We start from the raw sequence: 26,498 nt of genomic DNA, 5'->3' as shown, positions 1-26,498 counted from the left end.
GCAGGTGAGGGGCGAGGGACTGCGAAGACCTGGCGCTCCCACGCCGAAGCTAAGCCGTTGCCTGGCAACGCGGGCGGCGCGGAGTTCGAACGGAAGCGAGAAACCAATCAGGATGTCCGGGGCAAACCATTCTGGTGTCGGGGAGGGGGGTGAAGCGACGCGCTCATTTCCCCTACCCCCTGCGCCCCGGGACTTTCGCTTCCCCTCCGTGCCCCCAGACCTTCGCTCTGGCTGGCTCCTTGGTACAGTCAGGTTCCCCGGCTTATCTCGGGTGCGGAGCACAGCTCGGAAGAAGCCTCCGCGGGTCCTCACGTGGGGCTTGGGCCTCCCGAGCTGTGTTGGGTGCGGCCATTCCCCGCTTGACTGGGTCCGAGCTGTCAGCCTCCTCAAGACCCGCACTGGAGGAGCGGGACTCGCCTAGGTGAGGCTCCTTGTGAGGGCACGGGTGGTCAGGGGCGCGAATCCGGGTCTAAGGGGGGCTGTATTCACCCCTGCGGTGCGTGTTCTCTCCGAGTCCTATCTGCGGAGTGGTGATGGTACCCCCATTTCACAGATGAGAACGCTGAGGCTCAGAAAGACGAAGTCTGGCAGAGAATCTGACTCAGATCTTTCTTTCTGCTCCATCTCGCAGTCTCTAGTGTAATAGATCTAGATTTGCCTTGAGAGACCCGGACGGGTAACTGGTGGTCGCTTTCTTAGCCTCTTATCAACAGGAACATGAGAGCCCTGGCTGCATCCCCTCCAGGCTGCCTCTCCCCAGCATCGGCCTGGGGTCTTCTCCTCACCATCTGTCTTCATTTCTCCAGAAAGCCAGGGGTAGACTTAGGGCTCACCTGAGATCCTTCTGCTTGCAGGGCTCTGAATTACAGAGCTCTCTCTCTCAGAAGATGCAGGTGGCTCAGGCAGGACTGACATTTCTGAGCTAGGTGCCAGGTGGGCAGCTGGAATTGCTGTAGGACTCTTGGGAATCTACTCTGGGCAAAAGGGTAGGCACAGCCCTCAACCAAAGATACTAGTCACCAGAGACTCTGGAGTTGGTCCTGGGCCTGGGACCCCTCCTGGTAGAACATCTGACCTACACCAGGCCTTGCTTCCTGGGGAACCCCCTCCCCACCTGCTGGTTGCTATTGGTTTCCTTTTGTAGATGGGCAAATTGAGGTTCTAAGAATTTAGGCCCCTTTGCTCAAAACCACATGGTCAGACTTGGGAACTCTGGGGCTAGTTCCCAATCTGTCTGGCTTCCATCTTAGAATCCTAGACACTCAGAATTGTAGCATCTGGGAGTCTAGAATCTCTTCAAGGGGAATTATTTATCGTCTCTCCTCCTCTGGCTTTAAAGGAAGAGGAGCTTTGGAAATTCAGAAAGAAAACAAGCGTTCATTCTGCTCTGCCTTGTCTATTTTGTTTTTCTCAGTAGCATTTACCCCATCCAGTGTCCTATAATTTCACTTATTAGCGAGTTTATTATCTTCCCGGACTGGAATGTAATGCAGGGAGGGGCTAGGGTGAGGTAAATGAGGTAATCGCCTCCAGTGTGAAACTGAGGGGTGCCCAAAGCCCTAGGAATCAAAATGACTAATGCTAACATTTACTGATCATTTGTTGTGTGTTCTGCTGGTTGGAGATCAAGTCCAAGGATCACAGTCCCCCATCTCTGTCACAATTACACATGCATCCCCCTGACCTAGCTGTCCCACTTCTGGGCAGAATGATCTAGGTGCAGTGAGGCCACAGTGTGGTTTTTAATAGAGAATAGACACACGCTCAGTGGCCATCGGTAGGGACTGATGGGCTCTTTATGTAGTACAACATATATTATTAAGTTTATTAATAACATAATTAATAACATGCTAATAACACATGTTATTAGAACAATATATATTATTCAGTGAAAGAGTAAGATGAAAACAATGCACAGAACATGTTGCTATGTATAAAAAAAATAGAATATATGTCCATCATTGCTTATATGTGCTTGAAATCTCCCTGGAAGGACATATAATTATCTGATCATAATGATTCTTGCAGGGAGGGGAACTGGGTGGCTGGGGATAGGAGTGGAGGGAGGTGTTTTTCTTTTTTTAATTTCCTTTATAGCTTATTCAAGCCATGCACATGTATCACCTGGCTGAAAATACATATATATGTATTATAGATTATTTATCTAATCATGAGACCACTGCCCTATCTATGATCTGTCATTAACTTTCTTGTGACTTTGGGCAAGGTTCTTGACATCTCTGGGCCGAGAAAAGAAGCCATGATGGTGAGCCTCGGCCCAAGCAGAGGGCAGTCCAGGACAGGAAGTGGGCTTGGTTGTGGGTCCGTCCCAACTCCACCTTCCTCATCCTGTGTGCCAGGCCCTTCCCTAAGGCTTTGTATGCAGTATCTCAGTCTCCACTGCAGGTCCCTTTGTCTTCATTTGGCAAGCTCGGGTGCAGACCTGAGGCCCAGAGGACTGAGTTGGTGGAGGTGTGAGGTTGGTGGGCCAAAGAGGAGACTGCTGCCTTAGGCAACTGCACCCACACCCTTTCTGCAGCCTGTTTACCTCTCCCTTCCTGAGGTTTGTGCAAGGTTGCCCTGGGCAAGGCTGACTCTAGGCAGGCCAGGGCATGAGCGTCTGGGAAAACTCCAGAAATAGTGTGGGGCCTGGCGTGGGCCTGGAGGATGCCCAGCTGGGTGTCTCTGACCCTGACAACTGTGCTGAAATGGAGCTGGGCTGTTCTACTGGCTGGCAGTCTCTGCTGCCTGGAGCCTTCCTGGATCCCTCTGGGGCAGGAGAGGGCCTCTCTGTCTCCACCCAAGTCTGGGCTGAACTTCTGCTAAAGAAAAGGAGAAGCAGGTGGAAGGGAGGGGTGAGGTGGAAGTGCACAATGTCATAAAAATGATAAACAGCAGAAACCACACCTCCTGCCCCCTCAGCAAAGAACAGAAATCACTGACACCTCTTGATCCCTTACTGTGTGCTAAGTACTTTACAAGTATGAACTCCTTCAGTTCTGTCAGTTCTATGATGTAAGGTAGTTACTGCTGTTATTTCCTCCTTATGAAGGGAAACTAAGCACAAGAGATGTTTAATAACTTGCACCTAGAGCTGGAATTGGAATCCAAGGAGCCTGGCTTCAGACTCTAAACCTTATTATTCTTTTTTTTTTTTAATGTGTGTATTAATAAAATGCAGTTTACCTTTTTAATCATTTTTAAATATACAGTCTAGTTGCATTACGTTCATTCACAGTGTTGTGCAACCATTGCTAATGCGAACTCCACACCCAGTGAATAGTAACTCCTCTTTCTCTTCTTTCTCCTGCCCCTGGCGGTCACCGTTCTTCTTTCTGCCTCTATGAATCCGACTACTTGAGGAACCTCATATGAGTGGAATCAGGCAGTATTTGTTCTTTTGTGACTGGCTTATTTCACTTAGCATAATGACTTCAAGATTCATCCATGTTGTAAAGCATGTGTCAGAATTTCCTTCCTTTTTAAGGCTAAATGACATTCCACTATCTGTATATACCGTACCCTGCATTTTGAGTATTTGTCAGTGGACACTTGGGTTGTTTGCACCTTTTGGCTATTGCGAATAATGCTGCTATAAACACTGATGTACAAGTATCTGTTCAAGTCCCTGCCTTTAGTTCTTTTGGTCATATACCTGAAGTCAGTTTGCTGGATTCCATAGTAAGTCTATTAAAAATGTTTGCTTAACTGCCATACTCTTTCCATAGTGGCTGTACCATTTTATGTCCCCAGCAGTGCAAAAGGTTTCTAATTTTGCCTCATTCTCCATCCACATTTATTATTTTCTGTTTTTGTTTGTCTGATAATGGCTATCTTATGGGTGTGGTGTGGTATGGTATCTCATTCCGGTTTGATTTGCATTTCCCTAATCATAAGCAATGCTGAGCATCTTTTCTTGTGCTTACTGGCCACTTGTGTACTTTCTTTGGAAAAATAGCTATTCAAGTGACTGCATTCTTAGATTTGTAACCTCTGAGAGAAGTGGTCAACATTCTGTCTGGGCTGATGAAGGCCTCACAGAGGAGCATCTGGGCACTGGAGCATCTATGTGGTTGAAGAGTTATCACAGCTCACATTTTGGTGGCATTTGTCAAGCATGGGCCTCATGCTGGGAGGGAGGCACTGTTAGGGATCCTGTTTTAAAGTTGGGGAAACCAAGGCATGGAGAAGTCAGGTAACTTACCCAAGTTTCATAGCTAATCACTGGTGGAGCTGAGATTTGAACTCACTCAGGCCAGTCCTAGAATCCAGGCTACAGGGGCGGCCAGGGAGAGGGAGTGGAAAAAGGCACTGCTAGCAGTGGACCCGTTGTGTGCAGAGACTTGAATGTGGCATCTTAGGAGGGAAAACAGAATTCAGCTAGAAATGTCTGGATCCCAGCTTGAGCAGGGGCTCCTGGAGGCTGGAGCAGGAGTGGGACTGGTGGAGGAAGGCCTGGGCAGAGTAGGGGGTTGGGAGGAGGCTTGGTGCTGAGGCTTGGTTTTTCAGGTGGCCTGGCCACTTGGTCTGTGTCATCCCCTTTTGTGCTTTGTCCCTGGAGGATGGAGTTCTTAGCCCACGGGAGAGATAGGAAACAGGTGGTTGTTGACGTTCAGTTGCCCAGTTGTGTCTGACTCTTTGCAACCCCATGGACTGCAGCACGCCAGTTCTCTCTGTCCCTCACCATCTCCCAAAGTTTGCCCAAGTTCATGTCCATTGCACTGATGATGCTATCCAACCATCTCATCCTCTGACACCTTCTTCTTCTTCTGCCTTCAGTCTTTCCCAGCATCAGAGACTTTTCCAGTGAGTTGGCTGTTTGCATCAGATGACCAAAATACTGGAGCTTCAACTTCAGCATCAGTCCTTCCAATGAGTATTCAGGGTTGATTTCCCTTAAGATTGACTGGTTTGATCTCCATCCTATTCAAGGGACTTTCAGGTGGTAGTGAATATCTAAAATGACAGGGTGTGATGACTGCTTGGAAGGGAACTAACTGGGTAAGAGTGTTGGCAGGAGCCCCAGTCAGGGAAACCTCTCTGAGAAATTGAAAATGGAAGGTTCCAGGCAGAGTAAGGATGGTACAAAGGCCCTGAGGCAGGAGAAACCTTGATGTGCTCAGGAACAGCAGGGAGGACTCAGAGGCTGGATCAGGGAAGGCTGGAGAGGAGGTGGGAGAGGAGGAGGACTGAGAGGAGGGCCAAGTAGAGAGTTTGGATTTTGTTCTCAGGCAATAGGGAGTCTCAGGGGCTGGGGCTGGGGTGATTTAAGCAGAGCTGTGATGACATCTGATTTCTGTTGGGGAAACATTGCCATTTCTGCCCTCATAGCTGAGGAAACAGGTCCAGAACCATAGCCAAGTTGACTTCTCTCTCTGGGGCCCAGAGAGGGAGGCTAGAGATTCCCTAGGAGTCCCCTGGTGAGTGGCCTAAAACTAGCAGGAGACTGGGGACTGTCTCCTCCACACCCCTGCCCCCCAGGCCCAGACCTGGGTTCAGGTTCTGGCTCTGCCATTTACTAGCCATGTGATCTCAGACATGTGACCTCACTCTCCACGCCTTGGTTTTCTCAACTGTAAAGTGGTCATAATAGTAGTACCTACCTTACAGTGTACGTGTGAGGATTAATAAATGAGTTAATACCTAGAAAGAGCTTAGAACAAATGCCAAGAAAGGTACCAAGAAAGCACTTGGAGAAGTTCTTAACCTGTGTTATAAAACTTGTCATCATTGCCTTGCTTTTACTACTGTTAGAGCCTAACTGAGCACGGCTTCCTTCCCCACTGTTGCCTTAGTAGAGGGTTAGGCAGGCACCCAGCAGTCTGCTGTGGACAGTGATGGTCTTGTCACTTCCCTTATCCTCCTAAAATCAGGGCCCAGGGGCTGGAAGAGGTCTCAGAGCTGATTAACTCCCAGGTGGAAGAGACTTGTCCCTTGAATCAGTTCCTGTCCCCTCGTGCCCCCCACCCCAATGCTGGTGCAGCCCCCACCAGGGACAGACATGGAACTGGATCCTCTTTCACTTCTTGGGGCTCATGTCTGAGGCCAGTGCGCACTTCCTTCTTTGGGCCTCAGGATCCCAGTGAAAACTGGCGTCTCGAATGTGCCACCTTAAGTGATGTAATAGAGCTTGGTGGCAGAAGAGACGGTCACCTCCCTCCCAGGGGTTCCTTCTGGCAGGGCTACTACTGTCTCTTCATCTGTAAAATGGGGATCAAATAGCTCCTCCCTCTCAGGGTAGTATAGAGATTTAAACAAGGACCGTGTCTGGCAATCTGAAATTCTAGTTATTATTATTGCTATTATTGCTGTCAATTACTAATGTTTACAGCTTGCTCAAAGCTTCAGTAGGCACTCTCAAGCTCTAAGAACTCACACTGACCTGGCCTGGAAGCTGGGACTCTCCTTTAGACAGAATGGAAGACCAGAGAGGTTCAGCAACCTACTCAGGGACACACAGCCAGAAAGGCGGGTGGTGTTAATTAAGGTTTGGTCTGAGGAAAGAGCCCAAGTTGGACTCTGCAGGGTGATTTTGGCAACTGACTCAGCCTGTCCCAGCCTCAGTTTTCCATTAGTCAAATGGGGATAATAATAGAGTTCCCTCCATAGGGATTGTAGGTTATTGGGAAGATTATTATTATTATTATTGTAGGATTGGGAAGATTAAAATGGGTTAATTAACACCAGGAAAAGTTAATATATTAACTGGTGGTCGTTGTGGCAGTGACAAGGGGGACTCAGTTTTTCCATCTGCAAGATGGGTGCCCTTGCCCTACTGGGCCCCACGTGTGGGCCAGGGCAGCTGGGGATGGGCGGGCCCCGCTCGCGGAAGGGCTTCCTGGGGTAGGCAGGGCGCCTGAGACCTGGTCCCGGCGCCGAGTTGGCGTACAGCAAGCCCGGGCTCAGTTCCGGCCTGGCTTTCCTTCTCCCAGTAACTCCTGGGCCGGCGGGTTCACTTGCTCGGGGCCGGCCGCCGGAAGTTGCGCAAACGTTGTGTTACCTGAGCCCAGGTGGGCCGGGCTGGAGAGCGCAGAGCGCCGGTCAGGACGCAGTCAGGTATGTGCGGGCCGGAGCCTGGGCTCCCGGCCGGGGTCGGGGCTGCCCGGGCACCTTTCCCTCCTCCTCTGGTAGGCGGGGACCGGGCCGAAACTCACCTTCAGGCCCGGACGAGGCTGCAGGAATCGTGCCGTCTGCTCCCTCATTTAAGAACTCGGAGAGGGGCGGCTAGCAGAGTAGAGTCACACAGCGTGCCGCCGGGCTCTGGGCCTCCTCCGCCGCTAGGAGTCCCCAAGATTGCTCATGGCTAGGAAGGGCAAGGGCAGAAGCTAGACCGGGGATCCTGGCTCCCCCGCGGTCCCCCACCGCGTCCTCCTGAGGCTAATGCCCGGGAAGCCGCTGGGGAGGGAGCGTGGTGAGGCTACGTGCCCGAGGATGCCGAGGAGAAGGGCCTGGGGCCGGCGTATTTGGGGTCGTTTGTGGGTGTTTGAGATCCGTGGGTTGGGCGTTGGGTGACGAGAGGAGGTCTCAGAGAGGGCACGAGCCCCACCTGGGGACCGGGACCCTGGCTTCAACTCGCAGGAGCCGCAGCACTTTGGGTTTCACCCGCCTGTGGAATGAGTCTTGTTCACTGATTAACCTCCTTTGTCCGCTGCTTAGGCTCAGATAGACCCTTCTGGAGAAGGCTTAGAGACCCCTGCGAGAGGAGCGGTCTAAGGAGTTGGGTCCAATTTGTAATAAAACAAGGAGCCCAGTTCACGCAGTGAATGAAAGTGCTCGACTTGTTTTTTCTCTCTCCATCCTCACGGTGACCTGGAGGATGAGGAAGGTCTATTTTTAACAGCATTTCACGGATAAGGAAACCCCAAGTCTGGAAGAGGTGCAGCTGCTTGCGAAAGGCACACAGCGGGCGAGTGGGCGAGTTCTGGGCGAGCTGGCCAGCGGCCCCATAGCCAAGCTTGGCTCCTAGAATCTGCCCTGATCTGGCCAGAAGAGCCCCTGGGGCACCTGGTCCACTGGAGGCGGTGGAAGCCCGAGCTGGTTGGCGGTGGGGGTCGCAGAACTTATGCCCTAGCCCTGCCCATCTGACCTCCTTCCTCCCTCTGTTTCCCCGATGGTGCCCCTGAGGAAACTCATGCCACCAACGGGTTGGACTGGTTTGGGAGGTGGCGGCTGGGGGGGGTGGGGCAGAGCCTACCTACCTTGACAGGGCTTGGCATGGCTACCTTTCTTGTGACCCTTCCCTCCTGAGGTCTCCTTGGGGGTTGATTCTGAGTGGGGCAGCCTTCTTCTCCCACCTGCTTCATCCCTTCTACCTCTGGAGCAGCTCTGGCTCTGGGCCAACACCCCCCAAGTTTCTGTTGTCAACTTGGCTTGGTTGCAGAGGTCTCAAACTGGGGTGGGAGGGGAGAGGCTCAGATATGTTTGCAGGCATTTTGCTTGCCCTGTCCGTGCAGTTTTTAATATTATTATTATCAAATAGACTAACAATCTAGAGTTTCCATGCACTCTGGTTTCCCAACTTCCTAGGACATTCTATACCTACCATCTTAAACCATATGCTTGCAGTAGGGTGGGTGTGCCCCCTCTCTAGTTTATTCCTGGTCTCCCTACTTATATTTGGGCCTCACAGGTATTTCATCTTAGTAAAATCCCATTGACTGTTGGTTATGTGTAAAGAGTAATATCTTGAAACTGAGATAGGGGAACAAAACAGACCCTCCCTTGCCACCCCCACCCCCCAGTTGTTTTAGGAGAATGTGAATAATAATGAGTAAAGCTACTCTTTTTTTAGATGAGTGAATTAGGCTTCATATGACTTTGTTTCTTATTTACTGGCTCTGGAACCTAGGTTGGCAACTTCTTTGAGTCTCAGTTTCTCTATCTGTGAAAATGGGATGACAGAGACCTGTATCACAGACTTGTTTTGAGATTACAGGAGAGGATGATGTCAGATGTCTAGAAGACTGATCCCTCTCTCCCCTCCCCAGTCCAGACTCTTCTCTCATGGCATTCTGGATGTCGAGGTGGGGCTGTCCAGTATAGCTTTCTGCTGCAGATGGAAATGTTCCAATCCGGGCTGTCTAGTAGAGTGACCACTGGCCACATATGACTATTGAGCACTTAAAATATGGCCAATGTGATCAGGAACTGAAGTATATTTACTGTAAATTTAAAGTTAAGGCTGAGTAGCCATATGTGGCTAGTGGCTATTGAAATAGACAATACTGGTTTAGATGGCCTGAAGGTCCTCTTGAGGATCATCTTGATGGAGTCCCTTTCCCCCATTTTACACAGGAAAAGGTTCAGGACTTGGTCTATGGGTTTTCTTCCAGCCCATCTCCAGGGGGCTTCTGGGAGTGCTTTGGGACTCTAGTCCTTCTTCCTTGGAAAAAGGGACAGGGGTGGCCTGACGGCCAGGGTACTAGCCCTGATGCTTAGGTGGTCATGTGGAGACTTGTGCCTCCAGATGTAGGCCCTCCTGCCTAAGTGAGTCTGTACTACTGCTGTTGGCAGATGCAGAGTCGGCTGGATACTCCTGAGCAGGGCTGTGATCTTGGGCATTTCCAGCTTCTCCTGGGGCCGCATAGCTCAGGGCTGATGTTTCCACCTGACAGGCATCCATGGGTCACCGTGGGCCTGGCATTGGAATTTCATACTGGAAGCTAATGGGTGTCTGGACTCCACTGGGGCAGGGGTGGGGTAGGGACTTTCTGTGCTCCTCCTCCACAAGCTCTGCTGCCATGCCTGGGGCCTGGCATGTCCAGGCGGGTGGATGGCACAGGGCAGCTTCCTGCCTAGGTGAGTGTGGGGTGGAGGTGGCTCCAGGCTTCCTGTGGGCATTCCAGGTGGGGTGTGGGGTTGGAGCCCTTTCTCTTGGCCACTCAACCCCAAGACCCCTGCACAGCAGGGGGACAAGGGAGGCAAGGGACAGCCACCAACTTGTTGAATTAGCTTCCTCAAGCTTGCCTCCCTGGGCTTCAGTTTCCCCAAGTGCAAAATGGAGTTGAGAAGAGGACCCACTGAGGTTGAGCTGGCTGATGTCCAGCAGTCAGCCTGGAGCCTACTTTGCTTCCTTTAAAATATGCCATCCCCATCCTTTCTGCCCAGGCAGCCAGTGTCTGTCTTCTTCCATACCTCTTTCTGCTTCAGCTGGGCAGGGCCCTCCTCGAAGGAGGGGGGAGTGGGTGGGGCCACAGGACCCGGCCTTCTGCCTGCTGATTGGCTCCCTGTGAATCAGAGGCGTGGCTTTTACCTTTTAATAGGGAAGGCGTCTTCGGTCTCTTGGTCTTTGCTGAGCCTTTGTCTGAGTGGGCTCTGCTGCTTTCTTTCCATCCTGCAGCCGTTGTGGAGTCCAGCTGCCAGCTTTCTGCTTGGATCTCTGTCTTCTCATTTCTCCAGTCTTCTCAGACAGAAGCCCTCGGGGAATGTAACAGCCATGCCTGTGGACACGCTGACTCCGGGAGCCCGGGACACCCCTGCTCTACCTATCCGCCTACGGACCAAGGTTCCTGGCTACCTGCTACGGCGTCCAGCGGACGGTGGAGCCCGGAAACCTAGTGCTGTCGAACGCCTGGAGGCCGACAAGGCCAAGTACGTCAAGAGCCTGCATGTCGCCAACACTCGTCAGGAGCCTGTGCAGCCCCTGCTGTGCAAACAGCCCCTCTTCAGCCCCGGAACTCGCCGCACCGTGCTCACACCTAGCCGCCGAGCCCTGCCTGGCCCTGGCCGCCGGCCCCAGCTGGACTTGGACATCCTTAGCAGCCTCATCAACTTGTGTGATAGTCCTGTGTCCCCTGCCGAGGCCAGCCGTACCCCCGGACGGGCTGAGGGGGCCAGGCAGACTCCCCCGGCCACGCCCCCACGCCCACCGCCGAGTATTGCTGCGGTCCGACGAGTGGATGTCCTGCCCCTGCCGGCGTCACCTGTCCAGCCCTGCCCATCGCCAGGCCCTGCCGCCGCCTCTAGCCCAGTCCGGCCCCCAGGTTTGCAACGCTCCAAGTCGGACCTGAGTGAGCGCTTCTCACGGGCAGCAGCTGACCTGGAGCGATTCTTTAACTTCTGTGGCCTGGACCCAGAGGAGGCGCGGGGATTGGGTGTGGCCCACCTAGCACGGGCCAGCTCAGACATCGTGTCGCTGGCGGGGCCCAGTGCTGGGCCAGCCAGCTCCGAGGGGGGCTGCTCTCGCCGCAGCTCAGTCACCATCGAGGAGCGGGCTCGGGAGCGTGTCCCCTATGGCGTGTCAGTGATAGAGCGCAACGCCCGAGTAATCAAATGGCTGTATGGGTTGCGGCAGGCGCGGGAGACTCCAGCAGCTGAAGGCTAGGTGTCCACTGGAGTCGGGATCTTAGAGAGGCTGTTGGCCTCTTGACCTCTCCTATTTTCATTCCCTGGCTTGGAGCAGACCCAAGGCCGCTGCCTTGTGTGAACTTGCTGTGGAGGCAAAGGCTCAGAGCACCCATCTGGCAAGGACTGACCTGGAGAGAGTTGGCTCTTGACCTTGGACCACTGCCTGGCCGTCACATGTAGGGTTTTGACATGAATGTCCCCTGCTTGTGGGTTTGGATTTGGGGCACTTAACCCTCCCCACTGAGAGTGGGGGGCCAGGGGATCTCACCAGAACTGTCTACCCAGCAGCTCTGTTTCTTTCTTCCTTCCTTGGCCTCTGTCCTTTACTGACTTCCTCTTCTTTAGCCCGTGGGCCTTGGTTACCTGGGAACTCACTCTGGGGTGGGGCAGGGAAGAGTGGCCTTGGCAGCCTGGGCCTAGGTGGGTGGACTACAGAAGGGACTGGTAGGAGTGTGCACTGCTCTGACTTCCCTCCTTTTAGTTAATAAACACAAATGCTTGTTTTTCAAAGGCTGGGTCGTCAGATTCTTCTGTGTTCACAAGGGGAAAGGGTGGGAAGTCTTGGGATGGTGCCTTCAAAAGTCAGTGATTGTCCACCCCAGGATCTGGGGGAACATGAGTTCAGTGTCTGGCCTGGCCTGAGACTAGCCTCACAGGGCGTCCTCAAGACCGCTCTGGGAGGCTTGCTGATGGGCCTTCTTCATGGAATTTGGGATAGAGGACCTGCAGGGAAAGGCTGACAGGTATATGGACCCTCCCCAACCTTAAGTGATGTGCCCTTTCCCATCCCAGCCCAGTTCCCAAGGGGGCAGGAAGCTCAGAGAGGGCAAGCCCTGAACTTGAGGTCACACAGTCCATAGATTGGAAGTGGAATTCTCAGAGGAAGCAGGACTTGAGATGGATAGAAAAAAATGAGTGGCCTTGCCCCTAACTCTGAGTGACCCTGGTCAGGCCAGTCTCCCTCTTTGGGCCTTGGTGGATGAGTTGGCAGCATGGTTTTATTTGGGCTTGGGGAAAGGGAAGGAGGTGGCTGGCACTGGGCTTTGAGATCTCGGCTTCTTCCTGTCTCCCTCCAGGTTAGTTACCTGCGAGGAGAACCCACCCTTGGCTGATGAAGCAACTAGGGCCAGGCACATAAAGGATGAGAACCTGGATGGGCTCTGCGTCCCTGCTTTCCCGAGGGAGGGGGGCAGGGCTGGGTGGCTCTTCCTCTCCTGCAGGCTGCCTGGGCTGTAGCACTCAGAAACAGGAAGCTCTAATGGGGGCCCTTGGTGGCAGGTTTGATGTAGGTTTTATTTTAAGCATAAAGAGGAGATTTCCGTTGGGCTGTTGACAAACATCCAGGTCAGCCCAGCTGTCTGTCTGACAGTCCACCACCAGTCCCTAGGGGACTTGACTGGGCTTGAGCCATTTGGGGAAATAAGGGGAAATCAGGTTGTAGAAGAGGATGGTGTTCAAATTTATGAGGATGGAGTTCACCCCTCATGATACAGATCGGGAGACTGAGGCACAGGCCTGGGATGACCTGCTGTAGGCTCCCAGCAGGTTTGGCAGTGCAGGACCCGGGCCCCCTTGTCCCCATGTTAAAGGAGTGATGGGGTTGGGGGGATAATCTGTGTCAGCTCTGCAGAGGTGGTGTCTTTTGAGGTGTCAAAACCTTTACCTCAAAGGCAACTCAGCCTGAATTCTGTGCTAATGGTTGTCCCCTTGCCGTGAGCTATCAGTTCTCTAGAAACACAAGGAGGGAGCATTGGTTGTATTTTACATGCAAAGAAATCAAGGTTTGGGTCACAGGACTGCTGGTGAAGATCTGGACGACCCCTTGTTCCTGGAGTGCTGGACTCAGACCATTCATATTAAACCTGTCACTGAATTCTCAAGGTGACTTTTTGAGGGTCACCCGAGAAGATCACCTCTTGTCTTAGAGCAGGGAGGGGTAGCGGCTTATGGGCTGTCACAGAGTGGGTCTGCACTCCAACCTGGGGGCACACGCTAGCCTCCTAGGCATCCCAGTCACTGGCCCTCTGGCTCCTCGATTCTTCTGACACATGCCTCACCTCTTTTCCCCATCCTGGCAGCCTTTCCTCCTAGTCACTCTTGAATACCTACTGGATGTCCAGCAGTTGGCAAGACAGCCATGGGCCCCGCCAGGTCTCAGGGGAGGGAAGGAGCCACTAAGCAGAAACTAGTCATATAATGTGGAACAGATGCATTCAGGGACTTCTCCCCTAAGACCAAAGCTGTTCCTAGGAGCTGCGATGGGGGGGAACCGAGAGGGGCATTGGGAGGGTCTGATGCAAGAGAGCAGGGAGGGATTCTTGGAAATGAGGAAGGTGAGCCAGGTTGAGCCTTGACTTCTCTGACAGGGGCTCCCCTTGGCCAGGATTCTGTGGAGGGAGAGGCTAGCGGCTTCTTCCATCCCCTTACCCCCAGCCTACCAAGCCTTGGGGATCCACAGAAACAGGCCCTCTATTGTTTCGCCTCCAGTTGGAGTGTGAGGGGCAGTGATTGGCAGCCGCTGTGTTTCAGCCCCTGTGAGGGCCTGCAGCTGCTGCCTTGTCCCCTGGGGCTGCCTGGCCTCCATAGCAGCTTCCCCAGGCCAGACTGGCCCCAGCTGCCTAGCCCCTAATTAGGCAAAGATGAGATTTGCTCCCTGATCTATTTCTCACCCGCTAATTATACACACTTGGGCTTGGGAGACTGGCAACCTGGCTGCTCACTTCTGTCATGAAGGTGTGATGGGCCCTCTGGGAAAGTACCCGTCCCCACCTGCAGGACCTCAGTTTATCTTGACAGAGGAAGGGATATAGTGAGAGGGTATTGTCCCTGCCCTGATGAAATGGTCCTGCCTTTGCTAATGAGTTGCTGAAGGGGTTCAGGGGAAGGAGACCCCCCAATCCTGCCTGACACCTGGTGTCCAGGGGAGTCTGCAGATTCATCCTGGCCCAAGACAGAAGCCCCATCCAGGTTTTTAAAAAATTTAATATTATTTTTCAGATGATACATTTATATATTTCCCCCCAAATTTTATTGAAATGTTCAAACTTAAAAGTTGATAGAATTATTCAGTGAATACATATATCACCTACTAGATGCATAGTTGTTAATATTTTGCTATATTTGCTCTTTCAGACATCTATCCATTCTTCTATCCATCCAGTAAGACAATTGGTTTTTTTTTTAAACTTTTCAAAGTAAACTGAAGCGTCAGTACCCTTCTCCTCAAAGACACTTCAACATGTATATCATCAGCTAGAGTTTCATATTAAATATCTGTTTATGGTTAATTCTTGGGAGTGGGAAGTAAAATTTATATACAGTGAAATGCATAGATCTTAAAAGTACCATTTGCCGAATTTAGACAAGTACATAATGTACCCCAAACCCCAGTCAGAACACAGAGCCATGAACAATTCCCTCACATTCCTTCCCAGTCAGTTCTTGTCCCTACCTCATGGATGTATCTATGTATCTATATAAATTAAATATTACTGAAAACAACATTCCCTTGCCCTTCCCTTCCCACTCCCAGCCCTGCTCCCCAAAGTAAACACATTCAACTTTTAAAATTATTTCTTCTGACATTTTCCTCCATATTTCTAAGTAGCACTCTTTTCCTGCCATTTTCTTGATTAATTTTAGGCAAATGTTGACTTTCAGGTTTGATGTTCCCAGAGTGTGGCTTCTGCAACCTGTCTGTGTTTGAATTCTAGCTCTTTCCTTTACTGGCCAGATAATTTAGCAAGTCCTCTTAACTTCGACTTAGCTACCTTAAGACTTAGCTACCTTGTGCCTTAGTTTCCTCATTTGTAAAATGAGTAATAAGAATATTGAAGATATTGGACTGTTATGAGGATTCAGCATGTGAAGTGCCTAGAATAAGGCACATCACCCAGTAAGTGGTCAAAACTGTTTCTTTTTGTAGTTATTATTATCAAGGAAGACAACTTTTCTCACCCACTTTTCTTTCAAAATCAAAATTTATCACAATTTTTCATTAAATGATTAATTAATATTGTTATATTGTGACCGTATAAATATTTCCTTGCCAAGTTGCATATTACAGTTAGATTTCCTTTTTTTGTGAAACTCTGGTCTTCCTGGAGTTATTACCTGCTTTGTTTTCCATTCACTTAGTTTCCTCCTTACTCATATTTGATTCTCGGACATCTTCAATTTCCCCATAGTTACACATAGAGAATAATTTATTGGTTCCAATTTTCTTCCTGAAACCCTTCAAGAGCCTTGTAACAATCCTCACACCCCTTTAAAAACAACAATGGAACCAATTTTTTTAAAATGCAATTTTAAGTACAAATACAATTTGTAAGATAAGCACTTGTGAGCATCCACTCTCTGTCCCTGCTCACGTGGGTTTCTAAGAGGAATAAAAGGCCTCTGCATTTATCCACAGGAACCCCTACAGCATGTCTGCTCACTGCTGCCAGCCTCTGGCTTGTCCTGTGCCCTTGGCTTTATTCATTTATCCATTCAACCAAAGTCCATTTCTATTCACCTTGGAACTCAACTGGGCAGTGCCAGCAACATAGAGCTTGGGCAGTGTCAACCCATCTGTTCCCAGATTGGCATTTACACTATGCATTACATTACATTGGCAGCCAGGAGATTGTGTGTGGGGTTAGGTGATGGCTCTGTGTGTGTGTGTGTGTGTGTGTGTGTGTGTGACCTGTAGGGGCATGTGAATGCTTATGTGGGTGCCAGCAGACTTGATATGAAAGTTCATCTGTGTGCATTTATGTGCATGTACTTGTGTGTATAGACATTGACAGTGTGTGTTCACTAGGTGTATGTATCAGTAAGCCCTTCCTGCATAACAGGGCATCCTAGACCCTAAACAACAAATTATTAGTTCATGATTCTGTGAATTGGAAATCTGGTTTGGGCTCAGCTGGGCAGTTCTGATCTTACTTAGGCTCACTCACATAGCTGCAGTCAGCTGGAGCTGGGTGGTCTTGGAGGGCCTTGCTCACATATCTGGCAGTTGGCAAGCTGTTTACTAGGGTGCTTCAGTTCACCTCCATGAGGCTAGCGTGGGCTCATTCACATGGTGATCTTAAGGTTTTGTGTTCAGCTCCATTGCATAAGTGTTCTTTAAAGCCTCTTATTGGGTCGTGATTACTAATGTTGCATTGACCAAATTGACGCAGTCAAGTCAGATTTAAGTGGTAGAGAAATAGACTCCATCTCTTAGTCATATTGCAAAGGGTATGAGTACAGGCATGGAGGAATTTTTGCAGTCAGTTTTCAGTTTATCACAGCCTATGTGTGCTGGATGAGCTTCCTGGTGGCTCAGACAGTAAAGAATCTGCCTGTAATGCAGGAGACCTGGGTTCGATCATTGGGTTGGGAAGACCCCCTGAAGAAGGGAAGGGCAACCCACTCCAGTATTCTTTCCGGGAGAAGTCCATGGACAGAGGAGCCCAGCAGGCTACAGTCCATGGGGTTGCAAAGGGTCGGATATGACTGAGCAACTAACGTACATACACACACATGTGTGTGTGTGGTAGGTGAAGTATTGGGGGAAATTTCCCAGCTTTGAAATCAGAAAAACTTGGATTTTTTGGTGCTACCACCTGTTGTCTGATCTTAGTCAAGTTGCCTCACCTCTCTGAGCTCTGTAAATTGGATAAAACTGAATGACATGCTATGGTCTTTTTAAGTGCTTGTTCCATTCATGTTTCATTCATACAATATATATTTATTTGAGTCTACTGCATACCAAGTCCTAGGCACACCCTGGAGAGATTGTAGCAAACAAAATGAACCAAATACCTCCCTTGGGAGACTTAGTCTAGATACTATTTGATCATCTCAGTAATTTTATGATATCTAAGATTAGATCCTAAAGGAAGGAGAGGTTCTTGACCTGACCAAGGAGGTCTGGGAAGCCTGAGATATCTGAGTTATGATGTGAAGGATAAGTAGAAGTTAAGCAGGAGAGGTGGGCCTAGGAGTGGAAAAGGATTCCAGACTGAAGGACCAGACTGTGCAAAGGTCCTGTGGTGGGAGGAGTAGATTTTTGGAATAAAGAGGGTTGGTGAGGCTGAACCTGAAACATAAGGGCCTGACTGTTTGAGGCTATCAGAGCCTTTGAACAATGTGAAGGTCTATCTTGCCAGGCATCCTGAAAAAGAAAAACAACAACAACGACAACAAAAAACACCAAAGGTCTAACAGTATTCTACAAGCCCTCATGACCAGGATCCCTGTTTCTCCTCCTCCTCCCCCTTACCTACTCTGACACAGCCTGCTGCTTCCTTGATATTCCAGAAACACACTAGACACATTTCTACCTCAGGGCCTTTGTACTTACTATTTCCACTGCCAGTATCTATCCTACCCCAGATAGTCACATGACTCACTCCCTCTCTTCATTCAGGTCTGTGCCTACATGGCACCTTCTCAGAGAGGCCTTCTCTGACCCACCCACTCACTGTCTTCCCTGCTAAACCATCAGCCTCCAATAACCATTAGTTCTCTACCCTGGTTTATTTTTCTTGCTAGAAAAATACTCCTGCCGCCCACCTCCCATCACCACTTACAGTAAACAAAGGCCACATTATGTTTCTTGTGTGTGTCTCTCACTAGAATGCAGTTCCATGGGGCAGGGGGGTTTGCTTTGTCTAGGCCCAGTCCACATCCCCTGGGGAACAGGCGGTATCGCATAACCATTTGTTGGATGAAGGAATGAGTGAAAACGAGTGAGTGAATAGCAAGCTGGAAAGAACCGACTCTTGAATACTAGGAGGTCTGGCTTTAAGCCTCCAGCTGGGTGAGCTAGACAAACCGTTCACCTTTTGGTTCCTGGTTTCTCTAGCTGTGCTGTGAGGTATTTGTGGCCTCTAGGTTGGTTCTGGGTTTGAAAAGGAAGACTCCAGGCTCTGGAGGGTTAGGGCCTGTTGGGGAGGAAGGGAGCTGGGGCCCTCTCCCTGGCCTTCCTGGGGATGAAAATAGCCTAGCCCAGCCCCCAGGGTTGGCCCCCTACTGTCACTGTGGCATTCAGCTGGAGCCAGGGGGGCTCTGTCTGGAGCCTGCCAGCCTGGCGTTGGGCTGGAATCAGGCCTCCTGACAGCTGGGTCAGGCAGCCCTGGGAGGTTCTTAAGGGCAAACTGGGCTGGTTGGATGCCCCCCACTTCCCTCCCTACTCCCCTCTCCTTTATGAGTGTCCATTGGCAAGGTAAATCCCTTAATCCCCTACATGCCTGCAGCCTCTGCAGCTTGCAAACCTCTTCCTTGGTCTGTGTCTAATTTCACTCTGCAGGGTAGCTGCATTACCAGGGGGAACATAAAGCCTCAGAGAGGACAGCTGTCTCATTGGAGCTTACATAGCCAGGACCTAGTGCAGTTACTGGTGAGACACAGGTCTAGCCCAGCCTTGCCTCCTCCCTGAGAAAGGGAGTTCGGCAGGCCCAAAGCGTCTGGGTTCTCATGAAAAATGAGACCTCAAAAATGTTTAGTATGTTATTCTCTTGCTGTTTAAATGTGAGCTTAATGTTGTTGTTGTTGTTCAGTTCTTAGTACTGTCTGACTCCTTACAACCCCATGGACTGCAGCACCCCAGGCTTTCCTGTCCTTTGCCATCTCCTGGAGTTTGCTCAAATTCATGTCCATTGAGTTGCTGATGGATCCAACTATCTCATCCTTTGCTGTCCCCTTCTCCTCCTGCCTTCAATCCTTCCCAGCATCAGGTTTTCAATGAGTTGCATCAGGTGGGCTTACTGTAAAAATACCTTAAACATAAAAGTATTACTTAAATGTAAAAACACCCCGTACAAAAGCTATAGGTATTTATCATGCCATGGTTTGTAATAGCAAACAATTGAAAATGTCCATTAATGAGAAGTGGTTAACTCAGCTTAGTTTAACCTTCCACCAGCAGTACACTTGGCACTGGAAAAATGGCCTGCAGACACTGGTGTGGACTGGCAGGGCACCTGGTTCTGTGAGTCGAGCAAGGTGTGAGACCATGCTCCCAAACCCTCTTGTACCGGCCTTCAGTCTCCCTGGAGAGCTCCACAGGGAACCTGACACCCTGGTGGCCTGTGGATACCGGCTGGCTGGAGCCAGCGGTGAGGGGGAAACTCACTTCCTCCTCTTTGTACCGTTTGAATGTTGAATCTTGTGACTGTATTATCTATGCAGAAAGAAACAAAAAAAAATTAAAATAAAGTAACACATAGTAGATGGCAAGAAACCTGAAAGAGACAGACAGACAGACATCAGGTTTGCAGGCCCAGTCGGCTCCCCACCTCCCCTGGGGCAGGCAACCAGGGGCCAAATTCTGGCTCTGCCCAGCTTGGTTTTGTAGTTCCACCCTCTACAGTAATATTTTGGTTTCCACAGACACAGCACCCACAGGTAACCCCAACCAATGGGCATCAGGTTCTGGGCAGGACCGCCTGGTGGTGGGCATGACACATCCCTGTTAATGGCATCATCCAAGTGCCTGAGTGATGACGCAGCCCCCAGTGGAATGATAACTCTTCCCACAGTCTCGCAACCTCTAGGTGGGTGTGTGGACACCAAAACAACCATCTCCATTAACTAGCTCTGAGCCTTTAGGGACTGAATTCATCCATCCACCCAATATTCATTAAGCACCTTCTATGTGCCAAACTGGAGAAGGAAATGGCAACCCACTCCAGTATTCTTGCCTGGAGAATCCCATGGACAGAGAAGCCTGGTGGGTTTGGGGTTGGGCAAGAGTTGGGCATGACTTAGTGGCTAAACAACAACAACAACAACAACAACAACAACATGCACCAAATCCTCTCCTGGGCACTAAAGAAACAGCAGTGTGCGTGTGTTCTTAGCCATGTCCAACTCTCTTGTGACCCCATGGACTGTAGCCTGCCAGGCTTCTCTGTCCATGGGATTTTCCAGGTGAGAATACTGGAGTGGGTTGTTATTTCCCTATCCAGGGATCACACCTGCATCTCCTGCATTGGCAGGCGAATTCTTTACCACTGAGCCACCATGGAAAAAACCAAATAAAACCTCATGCCCTCTGGTGTGAGGACAGGTAATACCTACCAGGGAGTGAAAGTTTTGTGGAGGAAGAAGAAGCAGGGGAAGGGAGTGGGGCTCTCGGGTTTTTCCATTTTTACTGATGTAGAATTGTGTTAGTTGCTTAGTCGTGTCTGACTCTTTGTGACCCCATGGACTGTAGCCCACCAGGCTCCTCTGTCCATGGAATTCTCAGGTGAGAATACTGGAGTGGGTTGCCATTTCCTTCTCCAGGGATGTAGAAGTGATATACAATAAAATCAACCCATTTCAGGTGTATGGTTCAGTGAGTTGAAGTTGTATACATCTGCGTACCCACCACTCCGGACAAGGTATGGACATTTCCATGCATCCTGTAAAGTTCCCACGTGTACCTTGTAGTTAATTTCTTGCTCCCACCCCACGACCCATCTAGAGAGCTGCTGATCAGTCTCCCTCCACTGTGGATTGAATTTGTCTTTTCTGGAATTCCTACAAGTGAAATCTGGCTTCTTTCACTTAGCATAATACATTCGTGATTCACGTATACTGTTGCGCGTTGGTTCCTTTCAATTGCATCCCATGGTATGGCTCTCCGTGTTGTTTATTTATCCAACCTGTTGATGGTCACCTGGATAGTGGTTTCCACTTTTTGGCTATTATAGATAAACCCGCTATGGACATTCATGTACAACTCTGTGTGCATATATATTTTCATTTCTCTTGGGTAAATACCTGGGAGTGGAGTTGCTGGGCCTAGTAGGAAGTATATGTGTAATTTTATTAGAAGGGAGGACTGTGCTCCTAAATAGGGTGGTGAGAGCAGGCTTCACCTACCAGGTGACGTTTCAGCAGAGGCCAGACAGAGGCAAGGGGAGTGTCTGTGGGGAAGAGTGTCCTAGGCAGAGGGAATTGAGGGATCGGGTGTCAGCAGAACAGCACGGAGGCCACTGTGGCAGGATTAGAGTGAGTGTGCAGGAGAGGCCTGCCTAGGAGGTAAGGTCAGTGTGTGACAGGGCTGGATGCTGTCCGGCCCTGAAGTCATGGTGAGGGCATTGGCTTTTACTTTGAGAAGCCGCAGGAGGCTTCTGAGCAAGAGCTGGGACAGGATTGAGCTTGTATTTTAACAACCGCCCCCTGGATTGCTAAATGGAGAATGGGCTATTGGGCAGAGAGCACGGAGGCCAGTGAGGCGGCTGCTGCAATGGTCCTGGTGGGAGATGCAGGAGCTAGCTGACTGGGGTTGAGGTGGTGGAGGGTGAGGAGTGTCAGATTCTGGGTCTACTCTGAAGGTGGAGCCAGAGGGGAAGCATTGGACATGGGAGGTGAGGGAAAGAGCTATGAAGGATGGCCGGGACCGTGGCCTCTAGGAGCTGAGAGTGACTCCCAGCCAACAGCCAGCAAGGTAACGTGTACCTCAGGCTGGCAACCCCAAGGAACTGGATTCTGCGGATCACCTGAATGAGCTTGGAAGAAGACCCTGACCCTCCCCAAAGGAACACAGCCCAGCTAAGAGCTTGATTCAGCCTGGCGAGACCCTGAACAGACAACCCAGCTGTGCCTCACCCAGAGCCCGATCCATAGTAACTCAGATGGTGGTTTTCAGTCACTAAGTTTGTGATAATGTTTTACTCAGCAACAGGTGACTAATACAGACATCCTAGAATCCTACAGCATCAGAACTAAAGAGTTCCTTGGCAATTATTGAGTCCAGTCTCCTCATCTACAGCTAGAGAAACTGGGGTCCAGAGAGAAGACAGGCCTTGAACCCTGGTCCCAACAGGTAGGCAGCATCAGGCAGAAGCTGGATGCCCTGCCAGGCCCAGCCCCTCATCTCCTAGGAAGTACCAGCTCCTCTGCCAATCCCTCCTTCATCTGGGCACTGGTCCCCTAGACAGCCAGCTTCTGGATGTCCACTGAATACCCTCAGCTCCCTGGCCAGCAAGCTTGGGCAGTTTCCCCACTAGACCAGGCCCAGTGACCAGGAGGGAGGTAGCATCCTCCTCCCCACAACAGAGCAGGGCCCAAGGGCAGAAGAGCCACACCTGAGTCTGAGAGCCTGGTGGGGAGGGACTGTGCCTAGAATCCCAGCTCTAATGCTCACTGGCTCTAGGACTCTGGCCGAGGGACAACCCTATGCTGAGCTGCAGGGTCCAATCTGTGAAATGGGAGCAGGGTCGCTGTTCTTCAGGTGGCCAGTGAGCTCAGGTACATGGAACTATTGGTGGGAGTTCTGAAATGCACAAACGCACATCCCCAACATTTACCTTCATATGGGCTTCAGTTTCCCCGTCTGCTAATTGATCTCATGCTTTTATGCTTTGGGGGTCCTTTTAGCTCTAACAGTTGACCATTTTAGGGTTCAGATTATGGCTCTGCTTGTTATCAGCTGCGACCTTGGATAAGTAATTTAGTCTCTCTGAGCCTACATTTCTTAACTTGTAAAATGGGCTATTAATAATGCCTATAATATAGGCAAAATTTTCTCTGATATTAGATCCTACCAATGTTTTCTTAGGTCAGTCTCCCAAGGTAATAAACAAGTAGGACCTAATCAAACTTATAAACATTTGTACAGCAAAGGAAGCTATAAAAAATATGAAAAGGCCACCTGCAGAATGGAAGAAAATATTTGCAAATGATGCATCAGACAAGGGCTTAATCTCTAAAATATACAAACAACTCATAGAACTCAACAACAAAAGAACAAACAATCCAAGAAAAATGGGCAGAAGACCTTAATAAACATTTCTTAAAAAAAATCATACAGATGGCAAGTAGACACATGAAAAGATGCTCAACATCACTAATTATTACAGAAATACAAAATGATAGTGAGGTACCACCCCTCACCATTCAGAATGGCCATCATTAAAAAGTCTACAAGTAACAAATGTTGGAGAAAATGTGGAGAAAATTGAACCCTTCTACATTGTTGGTAGGAATTTAAGTTGGTACAGACACTATGGAAAAGAGTGTGGAGGTTCCTTAATAAAACTAAAAATAGAAATACCATATTATCCAAGAATATACCTGGAAGAAAACTATAATTCAAAAAGATATGTGCACCCCTATGTTCATAGCAGCACTGTTCACAATAGCCAGGACATGGCAACCTACATCGACATGTGAATGGATAAAGAAGATGTGGTACATATTTACAATGGAATACTACTCGGTCATAAAAAAGAAGGGAATAATGCCATTTGCAGCAACATGTAACTACAGATCATCATACTAAGTGAAGTAAGTCAGAAAAAGAGAACAAATATCACATGACACCACTTGTATGTGAAGTCTAAAATATGACACAAATGAACCCATCTACAAAACAGAATCAGACTCACAGATGTAGAGGGCAGACTTGAGGTTGCCAAGGGGGAGGCAGGTAGAGAGAGGGATAGCCTGGGAGTCTGGGGTTGGTAGATGCAAATGATTACATTCAGACGGGGTAAACAGCTAGGTCCTACTGTATAGCACAGGGAACTATATTCAATATCCTGTGATAAACCATAATGGAAAAGAGTATAAAAAGAATGGATGTATGTGTATAACTGGGTCACTTTGTTCTACAGCACTGACCTGACGTTTCTAATCAACTATACTCCAATTAAAAAAAAGCGGTACCTATCATTATATGAGAAATGCAGGTCAGATACCCAGTCTAGTGTCTCAAAAAATGCCAGCTAGTTTTATTACTGTCATCGTTATCATAGTTCCGATCATGTGAGTTAGGTAGTGCCAGCCAACAAGGGCAATAGGGCAGAGCCTCCCAGGGTGGGTAAGTTCGGTTTCCTTGGAGATAATGTTTGTGGGTTGGGCCTACAAGCATTTCTGGGAAATCCAAACTTTCCCCCAGCCATTAGGTCCTCCATCAATCTAGAGATCTAGAGCCAGGATCACAGTGCTTATAAACGATAACCCTACAGGCAGGCTTTGGGAAACAAAACTATGCATTTATTTCTGTTCCCAGTTCTGAGAACCGCCTCCTGCTTCTCTCTAGAGGGATGCCAGTAGCTTGTGCCAACACCTGGAGGCGGGGGTGTGTACCATAGACACAAACGTGGGTGGGCATCTCTATGGTGTCCATCCTCTGATCACAGCTAATCCGCAGGTGTTTCCAGATACCTGATGACAGGCTGGCCAGGCCAGAGTCTCTCCCAGGAATTTGAAATTTGAATGGTGGGCCCTCCCATTAATCCACTGCCAGACTCTTGGTTAGTCACTTTCTGGTGTTTGTCACCCACTTCACCTTGGTTGACATGGTGACTGGGAGGACAGAACATTGTGAGGAGTTAAGGACCATCCGTGGGATGGAGCAGTGACCCTCTGGTCCACGCAGGCAGCTGGGGGATGCTTCTAGGCAGAAAGAGCACTGGACTCAAATTCTGGCTCTCTACAAACTTACTGGCTGTGTGACCTTAGGCAAATCACTCAGCCTTTCTGTGTGGTCCAGTGGGATGGGACAAGAGGGGACCTCAATGAGCTGATGGGGAAAATGAAGCCCAGAAAGAGGAGGGCTTTACTTAAATCCACACAGCAAGTTTAGGACAGACCCTGGAGAGCTCCTGTGTCTGCTAAAAATGCCAGTTCTGGAGATGAGACAGTCCCTGGAGCAGGTAGTATGTCTCTAAATTAGTGATGGGACCGGTTTTCCCTAGATGACCCTCAGGCCCCAAGCACTTCGAAGATCACAAATTCCTTTCCCAACCAGTTGTCACATTTGTCCTGGCAGTATTATCAACATCACCTCAGAGATTGAGCAAATGAACCCCAGAGAGCCCCAAGATGGTCACACCCCAAGTTCATTGCAGTTTGAGCCAGATCTGAAAAGTCTGGGCTTTTTGTTCTAAGTGGATGTTTCCCAGGCTGGTATTTGGGAATGCATTGAGGGTAGTGGTTAATGAGCTCCCCATAAGACTTGTTAAGTTGCTTGCTTTTATTCTGATGGTAATCTTAAAAAAGTAACTCAAGTATATTCTGAACCATCTGCATAACCACAGATAAGACCTACTTGGGATTGTATTTGGATCTGGGGTCACACTGGCATCAAAGAATAACATTTGGGACTTCCCTGACAGTCCACTGGGAAGGGGGTTTTGGCTCAATCCCAGGTCATGCAGCACAGATCCCACATGCCTCCTGGCCAAAAAATCAGAACATAAACAACAGAAGCAGTACTGTAGCAAATTCAATAAAGGCTTTGAAAATGGTCCCCATGAAAAATATCCTTAAAAAAAAAATAACATTTATTGAGAACTAACCATGGGCCAGGCACTGTGCTTTGTATTTTTCATATAGTATTCATTTAACCCTCACAATAGGTACCATTACCATCCCCATTTCACAAAGGATGTCGAGGCAAAGAGAGGTTAAGTAAATTGCAACATGATCAACAGCGAGTGACGGGGTGCAGCCAAGATTGAACCCAGGCTGACTTCAGAGTCTGTGATCTTGACCACAATGCTTTACCACTGTCATCTGCTTGGAGGGGCGAGAAAAGGGCAGATAGAGCCTTGATATGTATAATGAGTTCCTGCTAAGCCAAAGGCCACATGATGCAAAGGTAGAGAGTGGGAAGGAGGTTTTGCCATGGGAAAAATAGAGCCAAGTGGTGGAGAATAGTCAGCAGCACACAGGGGTGGGTGGAAGTGTGTGACACACCCAAGAGAAATGGCAGCATGACGAGTGTCCCACATGCACACTGCTAGTGACAGTCCAGGTTTAGCAAAGCAGTATCATCTATATCACTGAAATTAATGTTGTTACATTGATGCTGTGGCAGCATAACTTAGTGGTTAGGGCTAAAGAGACGTGATTTCTGAGTTCAAATCCATCTTCCTCCTTGTCTTGTCCTCAGACACTCAACCTCTCTGAGCCTCAGTGTTCTCATCTCTAAAATGGGACTATAATAGTGCCTGATAGACTGCTGGTTTCCTATGCCATTCCCTCTTCTTCTTTTTCTTTGTTGGCCAAACCCTGATTTTATTTCTGGTGGCAATGTACCCAGCCAAAATGCTACCTAGCCTCTCTTACAGCTACCTGTAGCCAATGAGTGGAAGCTGTTAGGTGAGGTTTATGAGAGATATCCTTAGAAGACTCGGATGCAGCTGAGAAGGGAGCCAATGTGTCCTTTTTCATCTTCC

General features: G+C 49.5%; 1 protein-coding gene across 5 annotated transcripts in view; it reads left to right on the top strand.

Moving 5' to 3' along the window:
- Positions 1–331: 331 nt before the first annotated feature.
- FAM110A (family with sequence similarity 110 member A) overlaps positions 332–26,498 on the top strand; it is a 96,697-nt gene continuing 70,530 nt past the window's right edge. Inside the window, exons 1-2 of one of the 5 annotated variants that reach the window (XM_020900878.2) lie at positions 332–421; positions 10,340–11,856. In XM_020900878.2, coding sequence (XP_020756537.1) covers positions 10,436–11,323 — 888 coding nt within the window. In that variant the 5' untranslated portion in view covers positions 332–421; positions 10,340–10,435 and the 3' untranslated portion in view covers positions 11,324–11,856. Of the gene's footprint in view, positions 422–7,006; positions 7,057–10,339; positions 11,857–26,498 lie in introns of those variants that run through there. The other 4 variants (XM_070472496.1, XM_020900879.2, XR_011489587.1 and 1 more) reach the window with 4 other exon arrangements.

This window comes from Odocoileus virginianus, chromosome 9, assembly GCF_023699985.2.
Source record: "Odocoileus virginianus isolate 20LAN1187 ecotype Illinois chromosome 9, Ovbor_1.2, whole genome shotgun sequence".
In the NCBI taxonomy this organism is placed as follows: Eukaryota; Metazoa; Chordata; class Mammalia; order Artiodactyla; family Cervidae; genus Odocoileus; species Odocoileus virginianus.
The sequence above is the reverse complement of the archived record's forward strand: the minus strand, read 5'-3'. Positions and strand labels throughout refer to the sequence as shown.